The 27,812-nt window shown below is 38.4% G+C and overlaps 1 protein-coding gene across 3 annotated transcripts in view; it reads left to right on the forward strand.

The window, feature by feature from the left end:
- LOC139961670 (uncharacterized) overlaps positions 1–27,812 on the forward strand; it is a 118,882-nt gene that overhangs the window by 51,769 nt on the left and 39,301 nt on the right. For all 3 annotated transcript variants that reach the window (XM_071961056.1, XM_071961055.1, XM_071961057.1), the window contains exon 4: positions 11,135–11,192. In XM_071961056.1, the coding sequence (XP_071817157.1) occupies positions 11,135–11,192 (58 nt within the window). The remainder of the gene's footprint in view (positions 1–11,134; positions 11,193–27,812) is intronic.

Below are 27,812 nucleotides of genomic sequence, written 5' to 3' on the forward strand. Positions count from 1 at the left end.
CGCTCATCTACAGGTCAGAGGAGGTCACACAACACTTTCGATGGTGGCTCGACCCAAACAACTGGAGTTCAGGGGTACCCTTTGCGATACAGCTACCAATGACATCGATAACGACGGACGCGTCACTGTCCGGATGGGGAGCTCACTGGAGCAATCGCACAGCATGGGGGACGTGGTCCCAAACAGAAACATCTCTCCACATCAACATCCTGGAGATGATGGCGGTCAAAAGAGCCCTGGAAGCTTTCAACGACCACGTACAGGGAACGATAACCACAATCTTCACCGACAACACGACAGTGGTGGCCTACATCAATCGGCAGGGGGGCACCCGCTCAGAGAGACTGTGCCGACTCGCGTGGGAGGTGATAACAGCGGCCGAGGACTCCGGCACGATCCTAAGGGCTTCCCACATCGCAGGCAAGCTCAACGTGATGGCGGACGCCCTATCCAGGGGGCATATAGACCCCAACGAATGGTCCCTGGAACAGGAGACTTGCGACAGAATCTTTTCGATCTTCGGCAGGCCCACGATAGACCTGTTCGCAACACACAAGAACAACAAACTCCAGACCTTCTGTTCCAGACGATTCCACCCCCTGGCCTACCACACGGACGCAATGTCCCTCTCCTGGGACCACATGGATGCGTACATCTTCCCGCCGCTATGTATAATCGGACAAGTCCTCAGGAAAATTCGGAACTCCAAGGGCAGGTTCACACTAATAGCCCCGTTCTGGCCTCGCAGACCCTGGTTCGCCGAGATCCCCCAACTCCTCATGGACGTCCCAGTGAGTCTACCGGACAAGCCCCACCTACTGTCCCAGAGACAGGGAACTCTCTCCCACCCAGACATCAAGGGGTTACAATTAGTTGCCTGGAGGCTGTCCGGTCTTCCCTACGACAGAGAGGCTTTTCAGAAGCAGCTGCCGCGATGGCAGCCGACGCTAGAAGGGGAACGACCGCAGCGACTTACGATTCCCGTCTGCGGAAGTTCGACCAATGGTGCCGACCGAGACAGATACTGCTGCCTGCTGCCTCTGTGACACAGATAGCCGAGTTCCTCCTCTCACTCTTCGGAGAAGGGAAACAAGTCTCCACTATCAGGAATTACAGGTCGGCCATCGCTGCCATCCACCAGGGCTTCCCAGATGGCTCCACACTGAGCAATAACCCGTACATTGCACAACTCATCAAAGGCATGGCGAATCGTCGCCCACAGATCAGACGGCTGGCCCCCTCCTGGGGACTCTCAGCAGTGTTACATGCCCTGGCAGGACCACCATACGAACCAATGGCTAACGCCTCCCTGGCTGCCCTCACAAAAAAGACACTCTTCCTCGTCGCAGTTGCGTCAGCAAGAAGGAGGAGTTGCCTCCACGCCCTATCCACCAAGCAGAACCACATCAGATTTGAGGGCCACGGGGTGAGGATGGTTCCAGACCCGTCATTTATTGCAAAGAACCAGACCTTGACCTTCTTGCCAGGAGACATTTTCATCCCGGAAATTAAGACCATGTCATCAGTAGCCGAGGACAAACGATGGTGTCCAGTCAGGGCACTGAAGTGGTACCTGAACAAGACAGAAGTTAAGACAATCAACTTCTCTCTTCATCATACCACGACCACCCTACGCAGCGGCCTCCAAAGACACTCTATCCAGGTGGCTAGTAGAGATCATACGCCCGTTCACATCGGGGACCTCCCGACCAAGGGCTCACGACGTCAGAGGGGTCGCGGCCTCTACAGCCCTATTCGCCGGCATCCCGGTAGAGGACATACTCAAAGCAGCAGCGTGGAAAACTCCAACTACGTTCGTCGCCTGCTACTTGACCGACACTTTACACGCCGAAGCGGCATTTGGTAGCGCGGTGATGCGAGGTCCGGTGGGTAACAGGTCCCACCCCTCGGGCCTCCCACCATCGGGCAGTGCCACTCGGTGCTAAGGTTGTGAGGAGACAGGTAAGCGAGGAGCGAAGTAAATATTCCAAAACTTACTGGTTTGGATATTTACGAGTGACGAGCTTACCTGTCTCCATTCCCGCCTCCCTCCCCCGAGAGGGTGGTGGGACACAGCCGGACGGAGGAGCGGTCGCTCGACTTGACTCATGACTCCGAGCTTCACACCAGATAGACAGAACCACCATCCACCAGAGAGCCATCGACTATGTCTATCGGTGAGTGTACCTATGTGTTTCCGTATGCGTTTGCGTACATAGTCTTCCACTTACGTTCTCACCTAAGTTGATCTAAGGGTAACAAGTGGCGGACCGTAAAGCTTTAGGCTCCTTGTTAGTGTAAGGGGTAGTTCCGCCTGCAGGGTTCAGGAGAGTGTCCCCCCTTCCCGCTGCGCCGGGGAGGGTTACACTCCCCCCTGCTAAGAAGGCGTCAGTGAATTTTTTGTTAGGGGTTCACTTTGGGAAGTTAACTCGACGGGGGTCGTTGGGGGTGGCCAGACCTTGCCACCCCCACTCCCGTGTCCGTGAGGCCACTCTTTAGGAATGGTCTCATGAGAAAGGAGGAGGGACCGGAAGGGGGGTCCGGTCATAGAGGGCGCACAGTGTTATTTATTTACCAGGACTTTATAGGCACGGTAGAATGAGGTGCTAAGGTTGTGAGGAGACAGGTAAGCTCGTCACTCGTAAATATCCAAACCAGTAAGTTTTGGAATTTGCGTTTGATGAATATTTTCTATAGAACGTCTCTTAAGGATGGAAGTGTAACAATTGAAAATATGCTCATATGTATATGGTGAAAAATCAAGAATGTTTGCCCCAAGTTTAGGCAGTTACAGTATAACTTTGTATAATTAACTCCGTACAAATTTGACCAGAAAGTTAGCTTCCAAATGTACTGCAAGAAGTTGTCTTCAAGTAGCCAAATTATCGAACTTGTTGTAGCTAATTAACCCGTCCGGAAACTTAAAAATGAGATTGTTAATTAATGCTGAATGCTTGTTATATAATGAAACAAAGCTATCACAGGACGTTGTCATTATCAACGCGCATGTAAAGCAGGGATCTGCCGGCTACCCGATCAAAGATCTAAAAGTCTCTTGTTTAACTTTTCCAATTAGGGTCACTTTCTTTTAGTTTTCCTGGATAGAAAAACCTGGGCTCTTTGCTTCCTGTTGGCAACTGAATTGTATACATATATATATCAATTCACGCTACCATTTTCATATAGCAATTAACCAACTTTTCACTGCTTTGTTTCACTTCAATTGTTTATAACTATTGAAAGCGAAAGCAAATTGAGACCACAAGTTTTCACTTCTTTGTTTAAGTTGTGGAGAAGATCAGTGTCATGTGGTTCCTATATTTATAGAACTGACTTTTTTAGAATTTAATTAACACCCTAGCTGGCAGGACGAAAATACCAAAAGACCTGGGAGTTTATTTTTGTCCTTTATTTTCAGTTTTGAGGTTTCAAACACATTGCGATGGCCTAGCAAGCCTGTTGGTTTCATTTCTGGGAGTATTTTTATGCTGAAGGTAAAGGGTCTGAGGTATTTTACTTAGCTCCTCGCTTACCTGTCTCCCCACAACCGTAGCACCCTAGTTCTACCGTGCTTAGAATATCCTGGTATAAACCTGTTTAACACTGTGCGCCCTCTATGACCCGCCCCTCCGGTCAATGCTCTTCCATCTCATTCTACCATCCAAAGTGCCTGGATCACATAATTGTCTAGTGGATTTTTTTCCTTTCGGATTTTGTCCATAACGGTACCACCTACTGGATGTAAAATTTTAATGCTGAAGGTAAGGGTCTGAGGTTTCGAACCTAGCAGGATCTTCAGGGACTTTAGAATGAAAATAAACTTTGAACACATTAAGAGAGACACAGATGGACAGAGAGACATGGATGGACAGACAGTTGAATTGGACAACTGATCAATGAATAGAGCAAAAGAAGACAGGATAAAGGAGATCTTGAGGAAATTTGAAAGGAAAGAGTTATGAGAGGTCATTATGGGAGGTGGAGATAAACTCTGAGGGGTGTAAGAAGGGGATCTAATTGGTAATGGATCAAAACATCAAGTTCTAACTTTTACATATTAGCCTACACAGGTTTTTTGCAGTAGATAAGGAGTTCGCTAATTTTTTTGTCTGTCGCTAAAGGTTTTATGCTGTTTGCTACAAAATCCAGTACCAATGGTATTCGTTAGCTTGACTCATATTTATGTTATACTTTCAAGCAGCATTTAAATAGTCAAAGATGGTCTTGATGCTTGTTCTTTGTTCTTTATGATGAGCCAAAACAGATCAAATCACCTGTATGCAACAATGTAGCAAGCATGCACTGCAGGCAACAACCACGTAGAAGCATACATGCAGTGAGCAATCACCCGTCAGGAAGCACACAACAGTTATGCAACAAGCAAGACACAGAGAGAATGCAGGAAGTATGCAGGAACCATGCAGGAAGGATTTACACAGGAATCACACAACAGTTATGCAACAAGCAAGACACAGAGAATGCAGGAAGTATGCAGGAACCATGCAGGAAGGAATCAGACAGGAAGCACACAACAGTTATGCAACAAGCTAGAAACTACAGAGAGAATGCAGGAAGTATGCAGGAACCATGCAGGAAGGAATCAGACAGGAATCACACAACAGTTTTGCCACAAGATAGAAACTACAGAGAGAATGCAGGCAGTATGCAGGAACCATGCAGGAAGGAATCAGACAGGAAGCACACAACAGTTATGCAACAAGATAGAAACTACAGAGAGAATGCAGGAAGTATGCAGGAACCATGCAGGAAGGAATCAGACAGGAATCACACAACAGTTATGCAACAAGCTAGAAACTACAGAGAGAATGCAGGAAGTATGCAGGAACCATGCAGGAAGGAATCAGACAGGAATCACACAACAGTTATGCAACAAGATAGAAACTACAGAGAGAATGCAGGAAGTATGCAGGAACCATGCAGGAAGGAATCACACAGGAATCACACAACAGTTATGCATCAAGCAAGACACAGAAAGAATGCAGGAAGTATGCAGGAACCATGCATGAACCAATCATGCAGGAAACATGCAGGAATTATGCAACAATGAAACAACAAGCATGTAGCAAGCAAGCAGCAAACATGTAGCAAGCCTAGCTGCATGCAGCACTTGAGCAAGCATGCAGGAAGCACAGAATGCAATTGTGCAACTAGTAAACATGCATGCATGCAGCAAAACTAAAACTAGCATGCAGCCGGCATGAAGCAGACATGCATGCAAAAGCAAGCACACATGCATGCAAAAGCAAGCACACATGCAGCATGCAATTATGTAACAAGCAGCAAGCATATAGAACAAACATGCAACAATCATGTAGCAATCATGCAGCAACCATGCATTAAGCATGCAGCAAGCAAGCAGTATTGCATACAGCAACCATGCAACAAGCATGCAGGAAGTATGTAGGAAGCATCATATCAATTCCTTTCCCAAAAAAATTTACACTAAAAAGCCTTGAGACATGCGATACCTGAACTTGCTTTGTGTTTAATTGCAATCCGGTTGTGATCATTAACAAATTGACTTTTAGTTTATGATGCAGGTAGTAAATTGCTGTAGTTTAATACCGAATTAAAGTCATGTAATACTAAATTAAAGCACTCTGCAGTAGGGAGAGGCAATACATGAACATTCAGTAAACAAAACCTTGTTTATGAGTACAGAGGGTGGCTGTATGTACCTCCATCTGCAGTCTCATCGTGATGGGAGTTACATGTCTATCAGTGCAGTCTAGCAATGTAGAAATAATGTCCATCACTGTAATGGTTGAATCAGTAAACATCGCTGTTTGAGCCAGATTCGTAATGCATGCATCCAGAGTAAAGAAGCCATCATTGGCTTATCAAAGTCGCCAGCTGACCGGAGTCAGTCTCTTAGATTCATTGTTAACGTCCTGATTATGAATTGTCAATTGTCAACAAATCTGTAACTGGACGACATACATTAATCTTGGAGTAACTCGGGACCTTATGATTGTAAGCCATGCCAAGAATTCCAACAAAAGTATGAAGAATGGATAGCCCTGTTGTCAGCAATATAATGCCATTTATGGTGGCTTGATCCACTGACCAGAGATAAATGATATTTGAAAAGTGAAGACATGGTTTTGTTACACATGTATTTTTATTGTTGAATGTTTTGTGTTTTTGTTGTTTTCTGGGATTGAAATGAAACATAAAATTAGAAGTTATTGTGCATTATTTTCTTATTAAGTATCTGGTGATAGGAATTCACCGTTTTTTTCTGATGTTGAAAATCAAATGGTTTAAACTCTTGCTGTAATTTTTTTTCCTTTCATCGATTTTCATGGGAACAAGTCCTAGCATGTTTTACAAGCCTGAAGATATCATCATAGTTTAGATCAACCTGTTTTCTGTCTCCTGGCTCAACCAAGATTTGCACTGCTTTAACTAATGCATATCTGACATAACAATTCTAGTGTTGGAAAGAGGCATTGCATACACTTGTAGGAGTTACATAAGTATAATGAAAGAAGTGGACATTGTTAAGTAAGATATTCTGATGGAATAGTTGTTACCCTGGCCTGTATAAAACTAAAGAAACAAAGAAATGAAAGAAAGAACACCAGGTAATTCAGCCTTCACATTCACTTATCTCACTAGTCTCACACACTTCCTGTAGTCATTTTGGCAAACAGTCAGTGTATGCTTTCATGGCAACAAGGATACTAATTTAAATTTTAACATTTGAATTTGAATTATGTACATAGAACTATATGGAATGCTATGGTTGATTTGCCCACAGCTGGTAATAGTTCAGTTAATCCTTATATTCGCCTCTTCACCCAGGCACATCCTTTGATGGGGTTTTTATATGATAAGAGTGTACCCTGCTATGTTGGTTCACTTGCATTACAATGTTCAGTGACACTTGTCAAGTCTGATAATGTGATACATATATATGTGTTAGGTTAAAACAGCATTAAGTTAAGTAATGACAAAACAGGTCGGTGTAATTTTATCAATTTTTATCTGCATGGGTGCAATAAACATGAGCAGGATAAAGTACTTTGCCATTGATTAAATGAACTATTTCAACAAGTTTTTTTTTTATTGTGTCTTGTCTTGTCAAAATTATCTCTTGTTTGGGAGTTCAGATCGGATTCATCATCTCTTGTAATCTGAATTTCTTTAATACTACAACATTCCAACTTTGTATCAAGTTTCAAACAAAATAATTAAAGAGAAAAACAAGGAAAAATGGGATTAATTTTAGGGGAAAACATCTGCCAGGAATACATCAGGAATGTGCTTGATCAGTATTTTCAAGTACATTCGGCACCTTGGTGCACTGGAAAGAGATTGTTAATTGCACAAGAAAATTTGGTGTGACCTTTCAAAATGTCATACGTCATGAGTATATATCCATCCATGCAAGTTATAAACGAAAAATTTATATATGAAGAAAAAAGAAGGAATATAAAAGAAGAAAGAAAGGCACTAATTAGGGTTTAATTAAGCCACTGTAAAATATAGATTTCCCACTGCTATATGCATCATCTCTTTGGGTAAAACAAAGTCTGTTTACCAAATTCTGCTTCTATATTGTAGAAGTTTTGTCTTTTGCATAGTCGCTTTTACTGTTACTGTGTATAGCAGCACTTGGCTTTTTGTACTACATCTATATATGCCATAGACAGTCTTTATGATATGTTTCCACCTTCATGTAACCAGATTTTAATCCTAGCTTTATGATAGTGATCTTAAATTAAGATATCTGTCTGTACATATAGCAGTGCTTGTAAACTGGTCAACCAGATTTGAATCCTGGCTGTCTGCTAGTGATCTTCACCTAGCAGATCCGTCTCGTTCTTAATTCATTGATGATTTATTGTACATGTTTATGGATAGTTGAAAGGTATATTAGTTGTGACTATTTAATGGTGTCCTCTACCAGTATCATCATGACAGCTGGATAGTGCATCAGATATAAATCAAGTGGTATTAAAATACAATATCATAGGTATTTATACAATAGCATAGGTACTAATACAATACCATAGGTATTAATAGAGTTCACTCTTGGCAAGGTAGAGTGGGATTGCTGAGGTTGTGAGGAGACAGGTAAGCTCACTTTGTAAATATCCAAAACCAGTTTAGCTTTGAGATTTGTAAAAAGTTCACTTATTGAAGCAAAGAGGAAATGAAACAGATTTTATCAGTTGGTTCAGGCTTGTTGTAGTTACAATCTCCATAAATACAGCACACAGCAATTAGTTTCAGTTTTTATATGCCATCATCCACTGCAATATTTTCAGCGATATAACGATAGTTTCATATTCCATCAGCCACTGCAATATTTTTACATTCAGTGGGAGTGCAGTTATTGTTATTCTCTAATTTGCAGTTAATGTAGCCCAGTCTCTCAGAGATTATCATTTTTTTGGTACTTTTCGAGTTCATCAATGGATGCAGTTTTGCCCTTATTGTTGTAGCAAAATCGATGTAATTATTGTTTAAGACCTCAAAAATTTGTGCAGCTGCTTTCCAGTGGACTGACCCTTGTACATCACTTATAATTAACCAATCACAACCTCACTTTAACAAAAGTATTTATCATTGCATATGGTTCTACAACAGCTGGATGTATCTGGCCCAAAAATAATTAATAAATAAATGATAAAAAAACCTATTGGTGTTACTCAGCTTGGTATGTGTACCAAGTTTTCCATGAAGGATCTTCAAAGATTTGCAAGTGCCATGAGAGTTCCACTCTCGGTCACAAGTTACATTTACTGAACATTACAATAACTGTTTAAGAGGAAGAAAGTTAAGAAGGAACAATATTTGTGATAATGATAAAAAGAGGAATATACTGTGGACGCTAATATCATGGTGAAATTAATTCATTCACCCCATCCCAGAAAAGTTTTCAAGCATTTGTGTTGCAACTGTGGAAAAGAGCGTACTGCAAAACGGTATTCTTGATCAGAAAATTCTCGGGTATTTTTCTCCTTTAAAGGAGAATTAATAAAACCAGGCAAAATATACCGGGAAAAAAAAACTTTGGGCTCATTGCTCTCTTTGTTTTATTAAAGTCAAAGTAAAATGTCATTTGATATACTGCATGGTTTATAACCTTTTTATAATGTAGCAATAAAATGTTATTGATATGTTGTAATTTCATTTTATAAGTGCTATGTATATTTTATATATATATATATATATATATATATATATATATATATATATATATATATATATATATATATATATATATAAATATATATAAATATATATGTATTTATATATATATTAATATATATTAATATTAGAGAAAACCAGAGAATAAGATATGACTCATAATTGACAAATAAGGAGTAAAATTTTAGAAAATATATTGGAATTTTCGGTCCCCCTAGGACCTACTTCAGCAATACTTGGCAGTCAAATGAAAAGTGAAAATATGTAAATATATAATGTATACATATATGTATGAAAGTACATTGATATTTGATGAGGCTGATAGTGTGTTTTGACAAGGAACTGCAGGCATACATATATAGTTTAAACATTGTCCAATTAGAATGAGACATATGTCTATACTTGAAGCAGCTAGCTGTAATGTACTTGAACCATTATAGCTACGTCCTACATTGTCTTCTCTGCTTGTACACTCTCACGTATGAACTCAATGAAATTCTCATATATTAGCTGTTCTCTTGTATTCAAACGACAGTTCTTTTCAAGATAATTCAAATCTTGAAGGAGACATACATATGTATATTTAAATGTATAATCAATTTTTTTTCATTCTCTATACTTATCGGGGGTGGGTCGACCCGAAAGCATGAATTGCAGAATTCTTAGGGATTGATGTATTCACATTTGCATATATTTTGTATTCATGATGGTCTGATTTATTTCTTGTGAATAATTTATGAGAAAGCGCAGAAACAACGAACATGCATGCACAGTTGACTCAGATTCGACTGCATAATACATTTCATATGTAACGTCCTGTCGAACTTAATATACCTTTTACTATATGATGATGTGTAGACCAGCAATAATATTACCCACATAAATATAACATGACTATTATTCAATACATCAATGACCCAAAAAGGTTGTATGGAAATATGCCTTTTGTCCTTGCCATTATGCTTAAATGCATACTACCTGTAGGGAATTATATGTGACATGTAATACATACAGTAGCAGGCTGCCATGCAAAAATTAACACACTAGATACACATATGCACATGTTCAGTTTTGTTCCAGACAGAATTATCCTCAGTTCTGTAGGATATCTGCAAACTTCAAAAACATGCTTAATGTTTCTCAAAGTGTCTTCAATATCAATATATCTATATGATATATTTGGTAAGGTAGCGACAAATTTTCAGGGTATTTCAGTTATCTGATGATGACAATCATGGCAGAAGTAATGAATCAGGTTTCCAGTCTGTGACACTGTCATTGTCCAGCAATAATGTTTAATTAAGAGCAATCATTAACAATTTTAAGATTGCTTCATTAAGGATATCAAAATATTGGTTACCTAATACATGAGATGACTTTAAAATTTACTACTTCACTTCTCTCTTCACATACCACCAGAGTCATAATCAACTAGATAATTGCAGATGCAATTTCGAAGCAAGCAAGTATGGGCTGTGACCCAGTAGTGGGTTATAGACGGCGCAGTTCTAAAACGTTGCCAATTTTTGTCGGTCAGATTAGAGTTTTAAGTGATCGAACAGCACAAGCAGCACTGGAGGCACATAAGAATCGTAAATTAGCACCTGAAACCAGGAAGTTTTGGAAAATTATATTGATAATTAACAGATAAGTACTACATATACTCACTCAAGTGACTTCAGTCAACATTTATTTGCACTTTCCCTGGTAACAATTGTCCTTTCCCTGGTAACATTGTCCCTTTCTTGGTAACATTTTAGCACCATTCTCCCCCTCTCCCTCCACTTCCCTCCCCTCTCCCCTCCTCTCCCCCTGCCCCTCCCCAACCGAGATAACACACTGGCAGGTAATTGTATTTCTCTGAATCAAACTTGGTAGAGCTTCCTTGGCTGTAGATCAATGGTTGAATTTTAATAATAAATTAATAAACACTTGTGGCTCTCTTCTGCAGACCAAAACTGAGGCAGAAGAATCTTTCCAGTGTAGTATAACAAGAAGCACAACCTCTTGTGAGTATATTTCTTTGTTTCTCAAACGGGCTTAAAGGGATGTACAATTATGTTTTCTATAAAATTTGCCTCTAATCTAGGCTCGGACCTTGCAGCTTGTAATGTACTCATTCACCTCTCAAAGCAGATCATGATGAATCATTCTAAGAATGCAACCTTCATCGACCCACGCTAATAGACCTCGATCGTCAGTGGCGGAGCTAGGGGATTGGTCAGGGGGGGTGAGATTGGTCAGTAGGGGCACTTTCGACACTATCAAAGTGGAGCGCCACCACAGGTTGGCGCGGAGCGTACGGAAAAATTTTGAGTAAAGAAACTCCCTAGATCGCCGGAAATGACCCTTTCTGGGCCTTGCTAATTTGCAGATAAACGAAAAATAAATAGCTGTTCTAGAGCATTTTGTCAGAAAATTACACCAACAAAATGTGACAAATGTCAATAGGTAGATGAGAGCTCAATAAAAAATCAATAATCGCGAATAAGTAAAAAGAGATAAAAAGCTGAGTCCGTCAGGGGGGGCATCCGCCCCCCCCTGACTGTATGGACGCTCTGCCACTGTCAACCGTCATGATTACACAGTCACAGTCTAGATGCAAGGGTGCCCCAAAGTGCCATTGTTGATCCACTTTGTAGCATCTAATTTGTCCAATCATCCTATGTCTGCTTGAAGACAAACACGGATAGGGTCTCGAATAAGCAACTCTAAGGCTTCCTGATCCTTGGGTCACTAAACTTAACTACTGTCAGATATCTGGCAGGATCAAATTCACAATTATTTACCTATTCATCGGGGAGAAACATTGGTCAGTGCATTAAGGGCCCGAGAGAAACCATAATTTTACTAAATCAGATTGAGAGATGTGCTGGTTAGGCCGGTAGGGGGGAGTTCATGCCTATTAACCGGCCTGCACAGCAGATTTAACTTTACAAATCTATGAACTCCACCTAGTTTACAAAATCGGTGAAAATTTTTTGACCTGTGCCCTCTCTTGTGGGTTCACCACCCTCTGGCTCTATCTAATTCTGAATTTAAAGTCACTACTCTCGTAATCCCACTTGGGAAATTGTTCATAAATTTTTTCTAAGTCTTTTAAGGTTTTTTTCAAATCCTGCCATACGGAAACTTAACTTATTAATACTACTGTAGCATGCGTTTGATAGCAATGGCAAGTACAACATTTGAAAATCCGCCCTTTAGTAAGACTGCCGTTCATTTTTCCCCACTGCCCACTTCTTCACCTTTCAAGGTTATTAGTCTGGAAAGTTAGCCTGTGTGTTATGTAATCAATTCGCCAAGCCTAGCAGAGGAAATGAACGTGGAAAAGTCACTTGCACAGCTCAAATTTTCTGCGATTTATCTTGTGAGCCTATTAAAATGCCCCGAGGCAGGTAGGCTGTTATGATTTTTTAAAGGGCGCATTTTCAACTGAGTATTTGTAGTGCGGATATGATACATGATCATGTGAGGACTTTTAGTTCCAGAGCTATCCAACACAAGAGTAAACATATACTTTGTACATTGTTCATGATACAGACATTGTCACACAGGGAAACCTGTGCTTTTGACAAATGATTCTGTTTTTGGTGCATCAAGGCTTCAGATGACCATCAACCAATAACGATCACCAAAATGTTAGATAGCGACTGAAAACGACGGATGCAATTGCAAAGAAAATTTGTGAAGTTTTTACATTCGGAATGGTAGATTCCAAAGGAAGAAGAGGTGGGGGTTGCCCATAAAGTGAGGGCGCAGTGCTAAAATGTTCCAGTAGTGTGGTACAGGTAGAGATAGGAAAGTGCATAATCGTTAACTGGGGGACAGGTAAGTATTGTCACTCGCAAATCCTGTAAATAGAGTTTCTCTATTATGTATCATTATAGTTTAACAAATGATATAATATCCTCATGATTTGGGAATCCCTGGTCCATATCAAGCTCTGCTCTCAGGGAATTATGACAAATTTTCTTCTGTTGCTTTTGAACCGTCTTGATAGCATAACTTTTCTCGTGTGGCCGGTATTTGTCCTCCATGCCATCTGTGAGCTTTCATTTAGCACTGCCCTTTAGCTATATTAAACCGTGGACAGATGATCCATCAAAAATGAGAAGCCTCTTCTTGACCTTGGGCCTTTGAGGGCTGTATCCCCTCAACCCTTTCCTTGACTAGCAAGGTGAAAATACATGCACATGCCACATAAATAGTTGCACTGAGGCAATATCAAAGTTGTATCAACTTGTTCCTTTTTGTTTTCAGTTTTCTTAATTGAATTAAGGTTAAGCCCTATTTCTTGCCTTTATACTTCTGAGCCTTCTCCTGCTGAAGTGTGAAAACAAAATGTATTATCAACATAAAGTAAAGAGTTTCCTAAGCCAGTCATTTAATCATTGAACTGGTCTTTACACCATTAATCATGTTTGCCCTACACAATGTTCTCATGTCAAAGTAGCTTCTCTTCCACGATAGTCTATGGCCATTGAACTGAAGAGAATTAAGAAACAGAGGCTAAAGTTTTTTTTTTTTTTTTTTTCTCATTTCCTAAAATCTTTCTGCTGAGCTTATCCTTTCCGTATTTGAACCGTCTTGATAGCGTTTAACTTTTCTTGTGTGTCCGATATATTTGTCCTCCGTGCCATCGGTGAGCTTTCATTTAACACTGCCCTTTAGCTATATTAAACCGTGGACAGATGATCCATCTTGCGTCTTGGCTTGTTTCTGACGACTTTTCGTTCTCTTCCTCGTCTTTCAGTATGTGTGGGGGTTTAATGGATGCACACATCATTAATTAAACACAAGGCTGTATGTGATTGCTAAGCAACAGTCGACCCTATTTCTCTTCTGTCAAAAGAGTTGAAAAGGAAGAGACAAGAAAGAGACGTTTGAAAGAATTAGAAACATTGTAGAGTAAAAATAGTGTCAAAAACAAAAACCCATTTAATACACGAAACATGCCGCAGCACGCAATATGAATACTCGATATAACCAGCATATTAAATCTTATTGGCTTTTGATGAGTTTCTATGTATCCATATACAGTATTATGTTTGCAAACTGTTCTGCTGCCGGGAGGATCCTTTTATTTGAGAGATTGTATTGTTAAAGGAATAGAACTATTTTACAGCATCGAGTAGATAGAAATTACAATCATAATGAAGAAAATAAATGTAGGCACAAATTTTTGGAATGGTAGCAGAAAAGACTGAACGTTTACTGAAATGGAAATGCAGGTGGATAGGTGCAATTTCTCATCACAACGAGGTAACAATCTCCCCATATACAGTATGTGTATGAGAAGCTTTCATGAGAACACAGTAGTTGAGAGAAATAATTTATAAAAATATCAAGTGACATTTGAAACAAAGTGGTCGCAAACATTTTTAAACGGACATCGCACACAGTAGTAAAGCCTTTACATTGTCATCTAACATTGGTTCAAATTCCAATATATATTATTTTGTTTCAGTGACCATAAATCTGTAGATGTGTTAAGAATTATGCGTGCCAAGTAGCAGGGCAATTTGATGCAAAACCTAAGTAAAATTTCAGATCAATGCAATTGCAACTCCAATAATGCATGTATGTATTTACTTTAGATCCTCCTGCAAGCAGGAACTCGTGAAGAAGCCATCATTTGCTTATCAAAGCCGCATGGTGACAGAAGTCAGTCTCTTAGATTCATATTTAACGTCCATGATTATGAATTGTCAATTGTCAACAACTCTGTAACTGGACGACATACATTAATCTTGGAGTGACTCAAACTCGGGACCTTATGATTGAAAGGCACAGGCGTTAACCACTGAGCTAACACTCCTCTCCACTCCACCACCATCTAACACTCCACTCCTTATAATGAAGGTATACATGAAGGTTAGGGAAATAATTAAGATTCAATGATTTGTTGCCATTGTTCTCCTAAGAGCTTATAGTTTATCACATGAATTTTTAATCATGTAAATAAATTATCAAGTGTTCTTGTATTTAGCACTATAATGTTCGCATGTCTTTGAGGCAATGGTGTTACTCTAAAGTCAGAGATCTACAGCAAAGTTTTGTACTGGTTAGGACTCATATCGGACTGATATGACACAGCGCCCTCTGTTGAATTGCTGGAGAGCTTCATCGTTCAGTCAAGTATGCGTGTAGCTCCTTGGTCAGTGCTGACCTTAGTAACAGATATTTAGCTTCCTTTTATTGTCTTCCATCAAAACTTTGCTTGAGGTCGTCTCAGAAGATCAGTATCCATGTAATGGGTATGATTCAGATTTAGATATTTAAGTTTTAGGTATGCTTCAGAGATGTTTGCCTCATGTCTGACTCTAGACTGACTCTAGACTGACTCTATACTGACTCTATACTGACTCCTAACTATGTCTGGTTATTACTGACAATCTGGTTATTACTGATCAGTATCCATGATTGACATTTAGATGTTTAAGTTTTAGGTGCGCTACAGAGATGTTTGCCTCATGTCTGCCTCTAGACTGACTCTAGACAGACCCTAGACTGACTCCTAACTATGTCTGGTTATTACTGACAGTCTGGTTATTACTGATCAGTATCCATGATTGACATTTAGATGTTTAAGTTTTAGGTGCGCTACAGAGATGTTTGCCTCATGTCTGCCTCTAGACTGACTCTAGACAGACCCTAGACTGACTCCTAACTATGTCTGGTTATTACTGACAGTCTGGTTATTACTGATCAGTATCCATGATTGACATTTAGATGTTTAAGTTTTAGGTGCGCTACAGAGATGTTTGCCTCATGTCTGACTCTAGACTGACTCTAGACAGACCCTAGACTGACTCTAGACTGACTCCTAACTATGTCTGGTTATTACTGACAGTCTGGTTATTACTGATCAGTATCCATGATTGACATTTAGATAATTAAGTTGGGTGCGCTACAGAGATGTTTGCCTCATATCTGACTCTAGACTGACTCTAGAGTGACTCGAGACAGACGTAAGACTGACTCTATACTGACTCTAGACTGACTCCTAACTATGTCTGGTTATTACTGACAGTACTGACAGTCTGGTTATTACTGATCAGTATCCATGATTGACATTTAGATTTAATTAAGTTTTAGGTGCGCTACAGAGATGTTTGCCTCATGTCTGCCTCTAGACTGACTCTAGACTGACTCTAGACAGACGTTAGACTGACTCTAGACTGACTCCTAACTATGTCTGGTTATTACTGACAGCACTGACAGTCTGGTTATTACTGATCAGTATCCATGATTGACATTTAGATTTAAATAAGTTTTAGGTGTGCTACAGAGATGTTTGCCTCATGTCTGCCTCTAGACTGACTCTAGACAGACGTTAGACTGACTCTAGACTGACTCCTAACTATGTCTGGTTATTACTGACAGCACTGACAGTCTGGTTATTACTGATCAGTATCCATGATTGACATTTAGATTTAAATAAGGTTTAGGTGTGCTACAGAGATGTTTGCCTCATGTCTGACTCTAGACTGACTCTAGACAGACGTTAGACTGACTCTAGACTGACTCCTAACTATGTCTGGTTATTACTGACAGCACTGACAGTCTTGTTATTACTGATCAGTATCCATGATTGACATTTAGATAATTAAGTTTTAGGTATGCTACAGAGATGTTGCCTCATGTCTGACTCTAGACTGACTCTAGACAGACGTTAGACTGACTCTAGACTGACTCCTAACTATGTCTGGTTATTACTGACAGAAAAACTCTTCTCAGAACAATATCAAGGTTGCATGAATTTCTTCAGGTATGAATGTGACTAGACTAATCAATTCTCCAGATGTTAAAGGTAATTGTAAATGTAATTGTAGGATGTATGTATGTTAAACTGCCAGTTATAAACCATTTAAAACCTGGAGTTGCTGCATTGCATATCAGACTCAATCACATGGAAACGATTGGGAGTGTATGTAAAGTGAGTGGGATAATTCTCAGTCAATCAGCTGTGATGAAGATTGATCAAATAGGTATGGAGTTACTATAACCACTGCCTCTTCAAAGTAATGGTCTGAGTAAGTAGGTCTGAGTAAGTAGGTCGGTTTCATTCGCCATGTCTTTGTGCATAATTGTCCGATTTATCTTAGATTTGCTTATCTAAGAATGTTTGAGATATTCCTGTCATATGTAACAGACAACTCACCTGTTTCTACTCTCAATTTAAATTCTTATCAATTCAGTGTGTCTTTGTGGGTTTTTTTTTTTTGATCTTGCGAGTACATGATGACTTTGACAGATGACTTTATAATGATGCTTATAGACCTCTGAGAGTATCATATATAACCGGCGCTTTACCAACCTGCACAATGCACACAAGAGTATTTGTTTTAGCATTGTACACCCTTCAGTCTGTAGACAGCATGGTCATATTCATACGAATACACTTTTCCTATTATAAGCCCTCATCTAGCGACTCTGTTACAATTAATCTAAACAGCAATTATGTTGTCAACTTTATTTTTCATTTGCTGTTTATTTGCAAGTCTGAAGCTTCTAAAGATCATCATCATATCTAAAGTTTCTCATGGGAAATGATGAAAAAAATATTGTAAAAGTTCCAAATTTTGTCAACTCCAGCTGAGAGGAATTAGTCATTCCTGAGAACACTGAAATGACTTAGCTTTCATGTCAGGGTGTGGCACCACAGGGATTGGCCCTGCTGTTTAGAAGATATGTAAAGCATTGTCTACAAATATAGGAAACAAAAACATGAAATATATACATAGTCTTTTGTTTAATGAAATTAAGGCTTAAAAAAATCTAGGCCTTGCCATTAAAAGAGCGGAGAAAAGGATAAAGATTTTCATCTACGAGTTAAACAAATCTTAGTTTGTGAATTTTACAATTTTCCAGCTATGCAAAATCTTTGCAGATCGTACAGTTTCAAAGCCCTGCATGGTCATGAAATCGCAATGGTTGGCATTTCACAAAGAATTCAAATCAGTTATTGCTAATTGCCTAATAAAGTACTGTTATGAAATAGTGATACCATCTCTTTGATGTTCCCGAAACACTCCATCGAGACACCTTACAGGCCCCTTATATATTTATCTAGGTCATGGATTCAGTTTTCCCACGAGAAGTTTTAACTATCTTATTGAATCTTGTTACAGGGCCTTTTCCCAAAATAGATTCCATTGTGTCTGTAGAACATTCGAGAAAGTTCTTCTCACGTGGTATGGAAGTTTCCATAAGAAAGGGGTGGACTTCCAAACTCCCAACCAATCAGGGCAGATCAGTGCTTTCTCGACTAATTTTTATATCGTTAGTTAATACAGGATGGTCAGGTTATTGGCTGCCTTCTGATTGTGCGCAGTGGGATTTTCGTTGGAGTAAGGTATAAAAGGTGGCATGGTCCCGCAAGTTTATCACTCCGTCATCAGTTCGTCGCTTCGTCTTCATTTCATCACTCTTTCTAATTGCGTAATTGACGGAGTCAAATCATTGTAATTTTGTTTGTAAGAGATTCGACAGAGAAGAAATTATACTGAATCACTAATCAAATCCGATCTTGTCAACTTGTTTTTCTGAGAACTCATTGTTTTCATCTATCTTCCGTTCGAGACGTCTCCTGAAGAAGCATAAATACGGCATCAAGATAACCCCAGTACCTTTCTATCGCGAGCCCCGATATAGTATTACTATCGGAGGAGCCGGGCTCGTCACAATATTACAGTACCTTTCCGGAACTTTTGGAGTATTAAAATGACTAATTGTGTGTCTGAGGGAGGAAACTGCTTTATTTAATGGTGGCAGCAAAATACCTTTTGAAGTTTGAGTAGGAGTGACCAATTTATTCAATTGTGTTGCATATTTGGATGCAATACTGATGACCTTTGACACGTTGATTCAAGTAAGGTTAAATCAAGGGTTGGTGGATGGTCGCAAGCATTAAAAGCCAAACTAGCGTGGAACAACAACAACAACAACAAAAAAACAATAGATGCCCAACTGTAACTATAATGCAAACAATATCAATTTTGAAAGAATTCTGCGACAGGCATATCTAGATGCTTTTTCGACGAGAGGTCAAATGTATACTTAACCACCCAAAAAAATGTATGCTGTTTTATGATTTCACAAGAGAAATTATAAAAATGGAATGAAGATTTAAGATATTGTTTAGCTTTTTAATTTGCTATCATTGATTTTCAAATTTGTTGGACATTTGGCAAAATCAGGCAGAAAAGTGCATTTTCAGTCGGAAAACTTTTGCTAGTTAGACAAGTAAGAATTTTTTTTTTTTAATGCCAAAGAAGTCTCAATAAAGTCAAATTTTTAGAATTAGGCCTTCAATAGCCAATGGATAAACCCTGTTATAAACTATTTAAATAATAAAATGACAACATATTATCTGTGACATATTTTTTGCCCTTCAGTTTGCTGAATGTCATTACCAATGACATTCAAATACAGCATTAGCCATAAAATAAATTGCAAGCAGACATTTGGAAATACTCAAAACATTTGGGAGTTTATTCTTTATTATTTGTGTTTTGCAAACTTTAGTAGTGGTTAAGGGATTAAGTCATGAGTGGGTGAACAGTTTCAGATACTTTGGGATTTCAAAAATGATTATTCAGATAACATTTTGTAGCTCTGCTGGGTATTAAAAGTCAAACCATGGAACCTGGGTGGTAAATTATCATTTTGCAACTAAATTTTCATGTGGATGTTAAACCTCTGGATGAGTCAGTAGGTTTGAAAGAAGGTACACACAAAAACGGATTAATGTCTTTTTAGGTCAAATTAGAAAGCTATGACAGTATAAACAACTGATTAATGTTCTTTAAGGTCAATTAAATAGGTAGTTACACATTTTAAAAAGGTGATTAATTTCTCTTCAGGTCAATGAATTTGTATCTCAGTATAAAGACTAATGTCTTTTTAGGGGGGGGGGGGGAATGTAGGGCAGTACAAATAACTGATTTAAATTTCATCTTTCAAAGAAAATAGGTATGGCAGTATAAATAAGTGATTGATGCCCTTTTAGGTCAGTGAATTAGGTAAGGCTGTATAAATAACTGATTTTAATTTCCTCTTTGGTCAAGTAAATAGGTATGGCAGTATGAATAACTGAGCAAAATTTCCTCTTCGGTCAAGAAAATAGGTATGGCAGTATATATAACTGATTGATGTCCTTTTAGGTCAATGAATTAGGTATGGCAGCATAAACAACTGATTTAGATTTCCTCTTCGGTCAAGAAATAGGTATGGCAGTATAAATCAGTGATTGATGTCCTTTTATAGGTCAATGAATCAGGTATGGCAGTATAAAAAGTTCATTTTAATTTCCTCTTCAGTCAAGAAAATTGGTATGACAGTATGAATAACTGAGCAAAATTTCCTCTTCGGTCAAGAAAATAGGTATGGCAGTATATATAACTGATTGATGTCCTTTTAGGTCAATGAATTAGGCATGGCAGCATAAACAACTGATTTAGATTTCCTCTTCGGTCAAGAAAATAGGTATGGCAGTATAAATCAGTGATTGATGTCGTTTTATAGGTCAATGAATCAGGTATGGCAGTATAAAGAACTGACTTAAATTTCCTCTTTGGTCAAGAAAATAGGTAAGGCAGTATAAATAAGTGATTAGTATACTTTTCGGTCAATAAATTAGGTAAGGCAGTATAAATTACTGATTTAAATTTCCTCTTAGGTCAAGAAAATAGTTATCTCAGTATAATTAAGTGATTGATGTCCTTTTAGGTCAAGAAATTAGGCATGGCAGTATAAATAGTTGATTTAAATTTACTCTTAGGTCAAGAAAATAGGTATGGCAGTATAAATATCTGATTGATGTCCTGTTAGGTCAAGGAAAATGTTTTTTATTATGATTGCCAAACTGATGATGATGCTAAGTATTAAAATTGTCCATTGTTTTAATTCTCTCAAATTATTTCATGCAAACAGATAAATTAAGGCTACCTAATGGTGATAGCCAACAATATTTATCCTTTGACGAAGTTTGCAATGCATTCGTAAAAATGATATTTCATGCCATAAAATGTCAAGTCTTCTCCATTGACTTTTTCTGTGTTACTTCTGAGGGATTTCACTTTAGTACTAGACTAAGTAGTCCAGTCAATTTAATTGATGAGCCAGTGATGTAGAACCTGGACAGCCTGGTAGCAGCACTTGTTACCAGTCTTCAATGATCATTCAAACCTTAAAGGCATTGAAGACTCGCCCCAAACAGAGGCTGCCATCTTTAAAAAGTTAACTTTCCGTTGCTTGCAAGTGAAGTTTTTCTCTTGTCGCTACAAAATGCAGACAGTAATGAAACGTGATACCTGAGTTGTCCATCTAGCTGTATCGTTTATACACTGTGCTGTGGGTATTGACCGCAGCTGTATGTACTGACTGTACACTAGCTTCTAATTACCGACGGCAGCAAGCTGTGTGTGTATTTTCTGGGATCAATGGTGGTGTCTAACACTTTTGTTACACCTCATTCGAAACTAGGTCAGATTACCGGCATCAGACGTTTCTTTTTGCGCGAGTCTTCACACCCTTTAATAATTCCATATTGTGTCTTCATTCATCCTTTGAGGGATTTCTTAAAATGAAAAGTAGGTCTTGTTTTCAATATAGTTATTTGATAACTCTTGTTGTTTCCTCATGCAATACTAAACAGACCTCTTGTTGACCACCTACAATATCTTATTACAATAGTTTATTATTCTACTGACATTTATAACGAAAAAATTCTTTGACTCGACAAACAACGCAGTGACGTTTTAAAGCAGGGCAACTCGAAACCAAAGTGCAGCTATTATTTAATGGGGTATCATACCTCCTCATAAAGTCATTATGTTATAAACATATTTTTGGTTTTGATAATGAGCAATAATGGTAGACATCATTGGAGGTTACATAATATTGTCCTAAACTGAGTACCAATTGAATAGGCCAACATTTCACCACATCATGCATTGCAGTTTTTACATGTGTCTTGATTTGCCAGGCTGGTCAGCTGAGGAATTCAAAAGCTTAGCTTTATTAGCACAGTGTGCTGCTTTAAAAATCTAATTTCATTAGTCAATAGAACTTCGACTGTTTTCATCTGAGCAGTGTAAATATCAATCTTTCCCAGGTAAACAAGCTCAACTGTAGATTTACCTTCCCATATGATATTGCATTTTTGAAGTTTCCTACCGGTGAACACAGCACTGTACAAGGGGGAGGGAGGGGCGGGGGGGGGGGACAAATATAAATATACAATACAAAAACAAGAACACAAAGCAACTACAACATGGAGGAAAAATACACACCTAATATGAACAAAAATACATATGATTGACCAAAAGATGAGTTTTAAGACTTGAAGATTTGAAAGGATTTGGCATCACTGACCTGATGTTTCGTGGGAGATCATTCCATTAAGTATGGTGCAGCTATCTGGAACGCCCCCTTGTCCTGAATGTCCCACCCCTCCCCCATCAGGTGTATCTCTAATAATTCAACAGTACTTGAAAAGTATTCAAATGAAAAAGTACTTCTACTGTGTAGTGGGATTCTAAAATGCTGTACTCAGACACTGGTACTTATAGTTCTTAGGACCTCAAGTACTCAGAAGTACTCGGATTAAAGTACTTCTACTGTGTAGTGGGATTCTAAAATGCTGTACTCAGACACTGGTACTTATAGTTCTCAGGACCTTAAGTACTCAGAAGTACTCGGATAAAAGTACTTGACTACAATGGTACTACTGTGGGGCCAATTGAATTACACACATCATGTACACTACCTTGTTATATGTCATGTGCATTGGGATGAGTACTACCACAGTTTATTGCATTGGCCTGTGTGACAAGTATCTCTGATTATCAATTTCACAACAGATATAGGGCAACACATGAACTGGCCTTTACTGTGATCAAGTGCAATCTACTTTTCAGTAATACTAACAAAAATTGGAAATATTGGGACCAAAATTAAAATACTGCTTAATATTAGGCAAAAAACATTCAAATCCACATCCAAGGAGCGATGAAATAAACATCAAGCAAGCCGGTGAAGGTTATGTAAAATTTTAATATCTTCAATCTGGCAATAACTGTAGGTATATACACACACATATGCTGTGGAGTGGAACTGCTATTTGATAAAATGCAGAGAAACTCAGTGCATTACCATAAAGATCATGTGTGGGCATTCACAGGTTACACAATTCACTTTTAATGGCACTTAGTCGCATAGAACACTGCCGCCAACGTCGCAATTATGTTTGGGCAAAGGCAAATTCTACAGGTGTTTATTCACTTTCATATGAACAGTTTCAAACTATATTGTGGTTTTTCGATCTCTCATTGGATGTAATTGTAGCTAATTACCAACAAGTTCATGTCAATCGACAAGAATTTAAGCGATTTTGTTTAGATCTGTTTCGGTATGGTTGAGTCGTAGTGACATACATCTCAACACCCACCTGCGCTTTTAATACTTATCTGCGAAATAATTCAGACCCTGTCAACAACATATCATTTGTTAGTGCAAAAATCATTACAAGTTTAACAGTTCATACAGCTAAGGACACTCAAATTTTGCAGACATACCTAACTCACTAATATCTATAGATGATGCACAAAAAAAAACAGCTTTTGTATATAAAATCACTTTATAAAACCATAATCTATTGCCTTAACGCCTGCTATATAAGTTCTGTACTAAACATCCAGTTTGCTAAAGTACCTTCATTTGTTTTGAAAATGCCATAAAGTATACCTGCCAAATTTATCTTTTTCTATCTGATTTTTCTATGAATCTGCCTATCTCTCTGTTTGTCAGTTGATATCTCTCTGTTGACACCTCTGTATCCGATTCAAATGAAGGGATATTGCATGCAGAGTGCTTGAATTTGGTCAACCTTGTCCACGTTTCACATATTACTGAGGCTTCATCACTTGGTTTATCTTTGATCCTGCTGGTTTGTTAATGCAATCCTCAGGACATTCTAATCACCACTGGCAACCATTTTTGCAGGTTATAAAAGTTCTTCAGGACTACCCAACTGCACACAAGCAGGGACATAGCCAGGGGGGAGCAGTGGGAGCAACTGTGTCCAAAAATGTTAAAAACTGTTGTTTTTTGGTATGGTATTTTGTCAGTGCTTTTTTGATCTTGAATACTTGTCAGCTCCGTTAACTTGATTATAATCGTAGAAACATTCAGGCCTACTGATTCAACTACTTGGTTTGGCAGATGCAATTAGCTAACTTTAGCCTATAACAAGCCTACAGTTGGCCACTGTGTAATAAAATACACATCGCCTACCTAACCGCACTCGATGGAGTGTCACGAACCGTATGCACTACGACGACAGCGTACATTTTCATCCTTTCTATGATTCGTAATAAGTTGTTGCACGAACAGCATGTTATGAAGCTAAGCTAGCGTACGTGATACGCGCTTCCTATAAATAATTATTACACTGCTAAATATGAAAGTTTATATTGTCCATCAGTTAAGTTCGTCAAATGTATTAAAGTCCAGACATTGGACAATAAACAAGAATCATATTACTGGAAAATTGTAAAAGGCGTTATGTTTGTCTTTCTGATATAATATGTAAAAGATCGAACATGTAAAAGAATAATTCAAACCGGAAACAAAATCTGCTGATAATATGATATCATATGATAATGATGAAACTGGGAAAAAAATGCACCAGATGGCATCTAAGGAACTTCAATTGTTCCAAAATTTCCCCCCCTCCCCTTAGACCCCTCCCTATATCAATCGCAAAATGTGCTCCCCCTTTGCAAAAACTGGCTATGTCGCTGCACACAAGTCTTCAAACTCTTAAAGATACAAGGTACAAGCCATTAAAGATACATGGCACAATCCATTAAAGATACATGGCACAAACCGTTAAAAGTAACATGGCACAAACCCTGAAAGATACACGGCACAATCCATTAAAGATACAAGGCACAATCGTTTAAAGTAACACGGCACAAACAATTAAAGATACATGGCACAAACAGTTTAAAGTAACAAGGCACAATCCATTAAAGATACATGGCACAAACCGTTAAAAGTAACATGGCACAAACCCTGAAAGATACACGGCACAATCCATTAAAGATACATGGCACAATCGTTTAAAGTAACATGGCACAAACAATTAAAGATACATGGCACAAACCGTTAAAAGTAACATGGCACAAACCCTTAAAGATACATGGCACAAACCGTTAAAAGTAACATGGCACAAACCCTTAAAGATACAAGGTACAAACCATTAAAGATACAAGGCACAAACCGTTATAGATTCACTGCACAAACCGCATAAATTTAGTCTATGAATTTGGATTCACATGGGGACCTACATTGTGTAGTGTAGTATTTCCATGAAAATTTCTTAAATAATCAATAGATTTTCAAAAATGTCTGGGAAGACAGTAATATTAGAGACTATTAAAGATACAAGGTACAAGCCATTAAAGATACATGGCACAATCCATTAAAGATACATGGCACAAACCGTTAAAAGTAACATTGCACAAACCCTTAAAGATACACGGCACAATCCATTAAAGATACATGGCACAATCGTTTAAAGTAACACGGCACAAACAATTAAAGATACATGGCACAAACAGTTTAAAGTAACAAGGCACAATCCATTAAAGATACATGGCACAAACCGTTAAAAGTAACATGGCACAAACCCTGAAAGATACACGGCACAATCCATTAAAGATACATGGCACAATCGTTTAAAGTAACATGGCACAAACCCTTAAAGATACATGGCACAAACCGTTAAAAGTAACATGGCACAAACCCTTAAAGATACATGGCACAAACTGTTAAAAGTAACATGGCACAAACCCTTAAAGATACAAGGTACAAACCATTAAAGATACACAGCACAATCCATTAAAGATACACGGCACAAATGTTTAAAGTAACACGGCACAAACCATTAAAGATACAAGGCACAAACCGTTATAGATTCACTGCACAAACCGCATATATTTAGTCTATGAATTTGGATTCACATGGGGACCTACATTGTGTAGTGTACTATTTCCATGAAAATTTCTTAAATAATCAATAGATTTTCAAAAATGTCTGGGAAGACAGTAATATTAGAGACTATTACAAGAGTTTTGTAGAGCAGTTCACAAAATACATTTTTTTACTGCTGCTGAGTCTATAACAAACTACACATTGGAGTATTTCACAGAGAACAGACCTAGAAAAAAAAAACTAATAGCAAAAGTAAAGGCTAATGAATATGAGGTATAAATACTTCTACAATCACTATATTCATTAGGTCATTATAGGTCATTCAGTGTGAAGCATAGGAAATAATAAAAGCTTTATTCCTGTCAGTACTAATTTTCCTCAACCACAATGTTTAAAGGTATGCTATATTGACCCAAAATATGCTAGATAATCAAATATGGTCACCTTTGGTAAATATTCTTAAACTGTTTTTATTACGACCTTCGAGGAAATTTTCATCACTGGGACATTCAGTCATCTTGTGTGTTTCTTACAAATGTCTGAGAACAATTTGGAGAGTAACGACCTCCAGGAAAGTACTTTTTGAAAAATTTCTGGCAATTATAAGTGTGCTATAATTTGGGGCCTATACTGATTAACTTAATGTTTGGTGAAAATACTGCAAGCTTCACATAAACCAGTATAAATATAACCACCCACCACTGCCCACCACTGCCCCCCACTGCCCACCACTGCCCGGTGTGAGCACATCCCTGTATGTATATTATGTATGGAAAGTTAAATGAGACAGAGCATTTCTATGCTGGCATTTTGTCTAGACACTCATTTGACTTGATTTATGAGATTTCACAGCGGTGAAGGGGTCTCAATTATGTCAGTTGTAAAGTGAAATAATTTTATGCTGGTGTATTGTCAGTGTTTTCCCCAGATGTTTTGTGTTGGAGTTGTATACCGTAGAGAAGTGTGCATGTATATGGTAAACCATTCTACAGCAAAATTTCCCTTGTTTTTTTTTATTGTGTATTACTTAAAGGTTCATCATTTGACTGTTTTCATGCACATAATGTAGGCCTATCACTGTACGCTTCTCTTATGCATTATAAGCCAGTTTCTTGTCAGGGGTCATTATAACTAAGTACTGTGTGTTCCTGTAGAGATATTTTAGAGTGCCTGTTTTTATGGAGGAGTGCAGTCTGGATGCAAATTTTTCTGATTCTTTTTTTTTTAAGATGTTGATTAGTATTTTATAACTTCATACATTCAAAGGACTTACTAAACAAATTTGAACACTTAATGTTCATTCCCTGCAAGGCATTAAAGCGGCTATTCATCACATATTACAAACATGTTAACCTTGAAACCCACTGCTATCACCCATAAGGATGGAGGGTTGAGTGGGGGGGGGACAGTGGCTGAAGATGGTATGGAATAAAACCTCCGAAGACTACCTACACTGGATGGCAAAGTTAGAAGCAAAGACATGACCATCCAAGTAGCTAGGTGATTTAGGTTTGATTACCTCAATATAAAGATTTGTTTATTCAGTTCATAAAAATAGTTGAGTGCCGGACGTATTTGTGAGGTAATGTGATCCACATCGTGGGGAAGGGGGTTTAAGTGGT

The sequence above is a fragment of the Apostichopus japonicus genome, chromosome 20 (genome assembly GCF_037975245.1).
Source record: "Apostichopus japonicus isolate 1M-3 chromosome 20, ASM3797524v1, whole genome shotgun sequence".
Taxonomy (NCBI): domain Eukaryota; kingdom Metazoa; phylum Echinodermata; class Holothuroidea; order Aspidochirotida; family Stichopodidae; genus Apostichopus; species Apostichopus japonicus.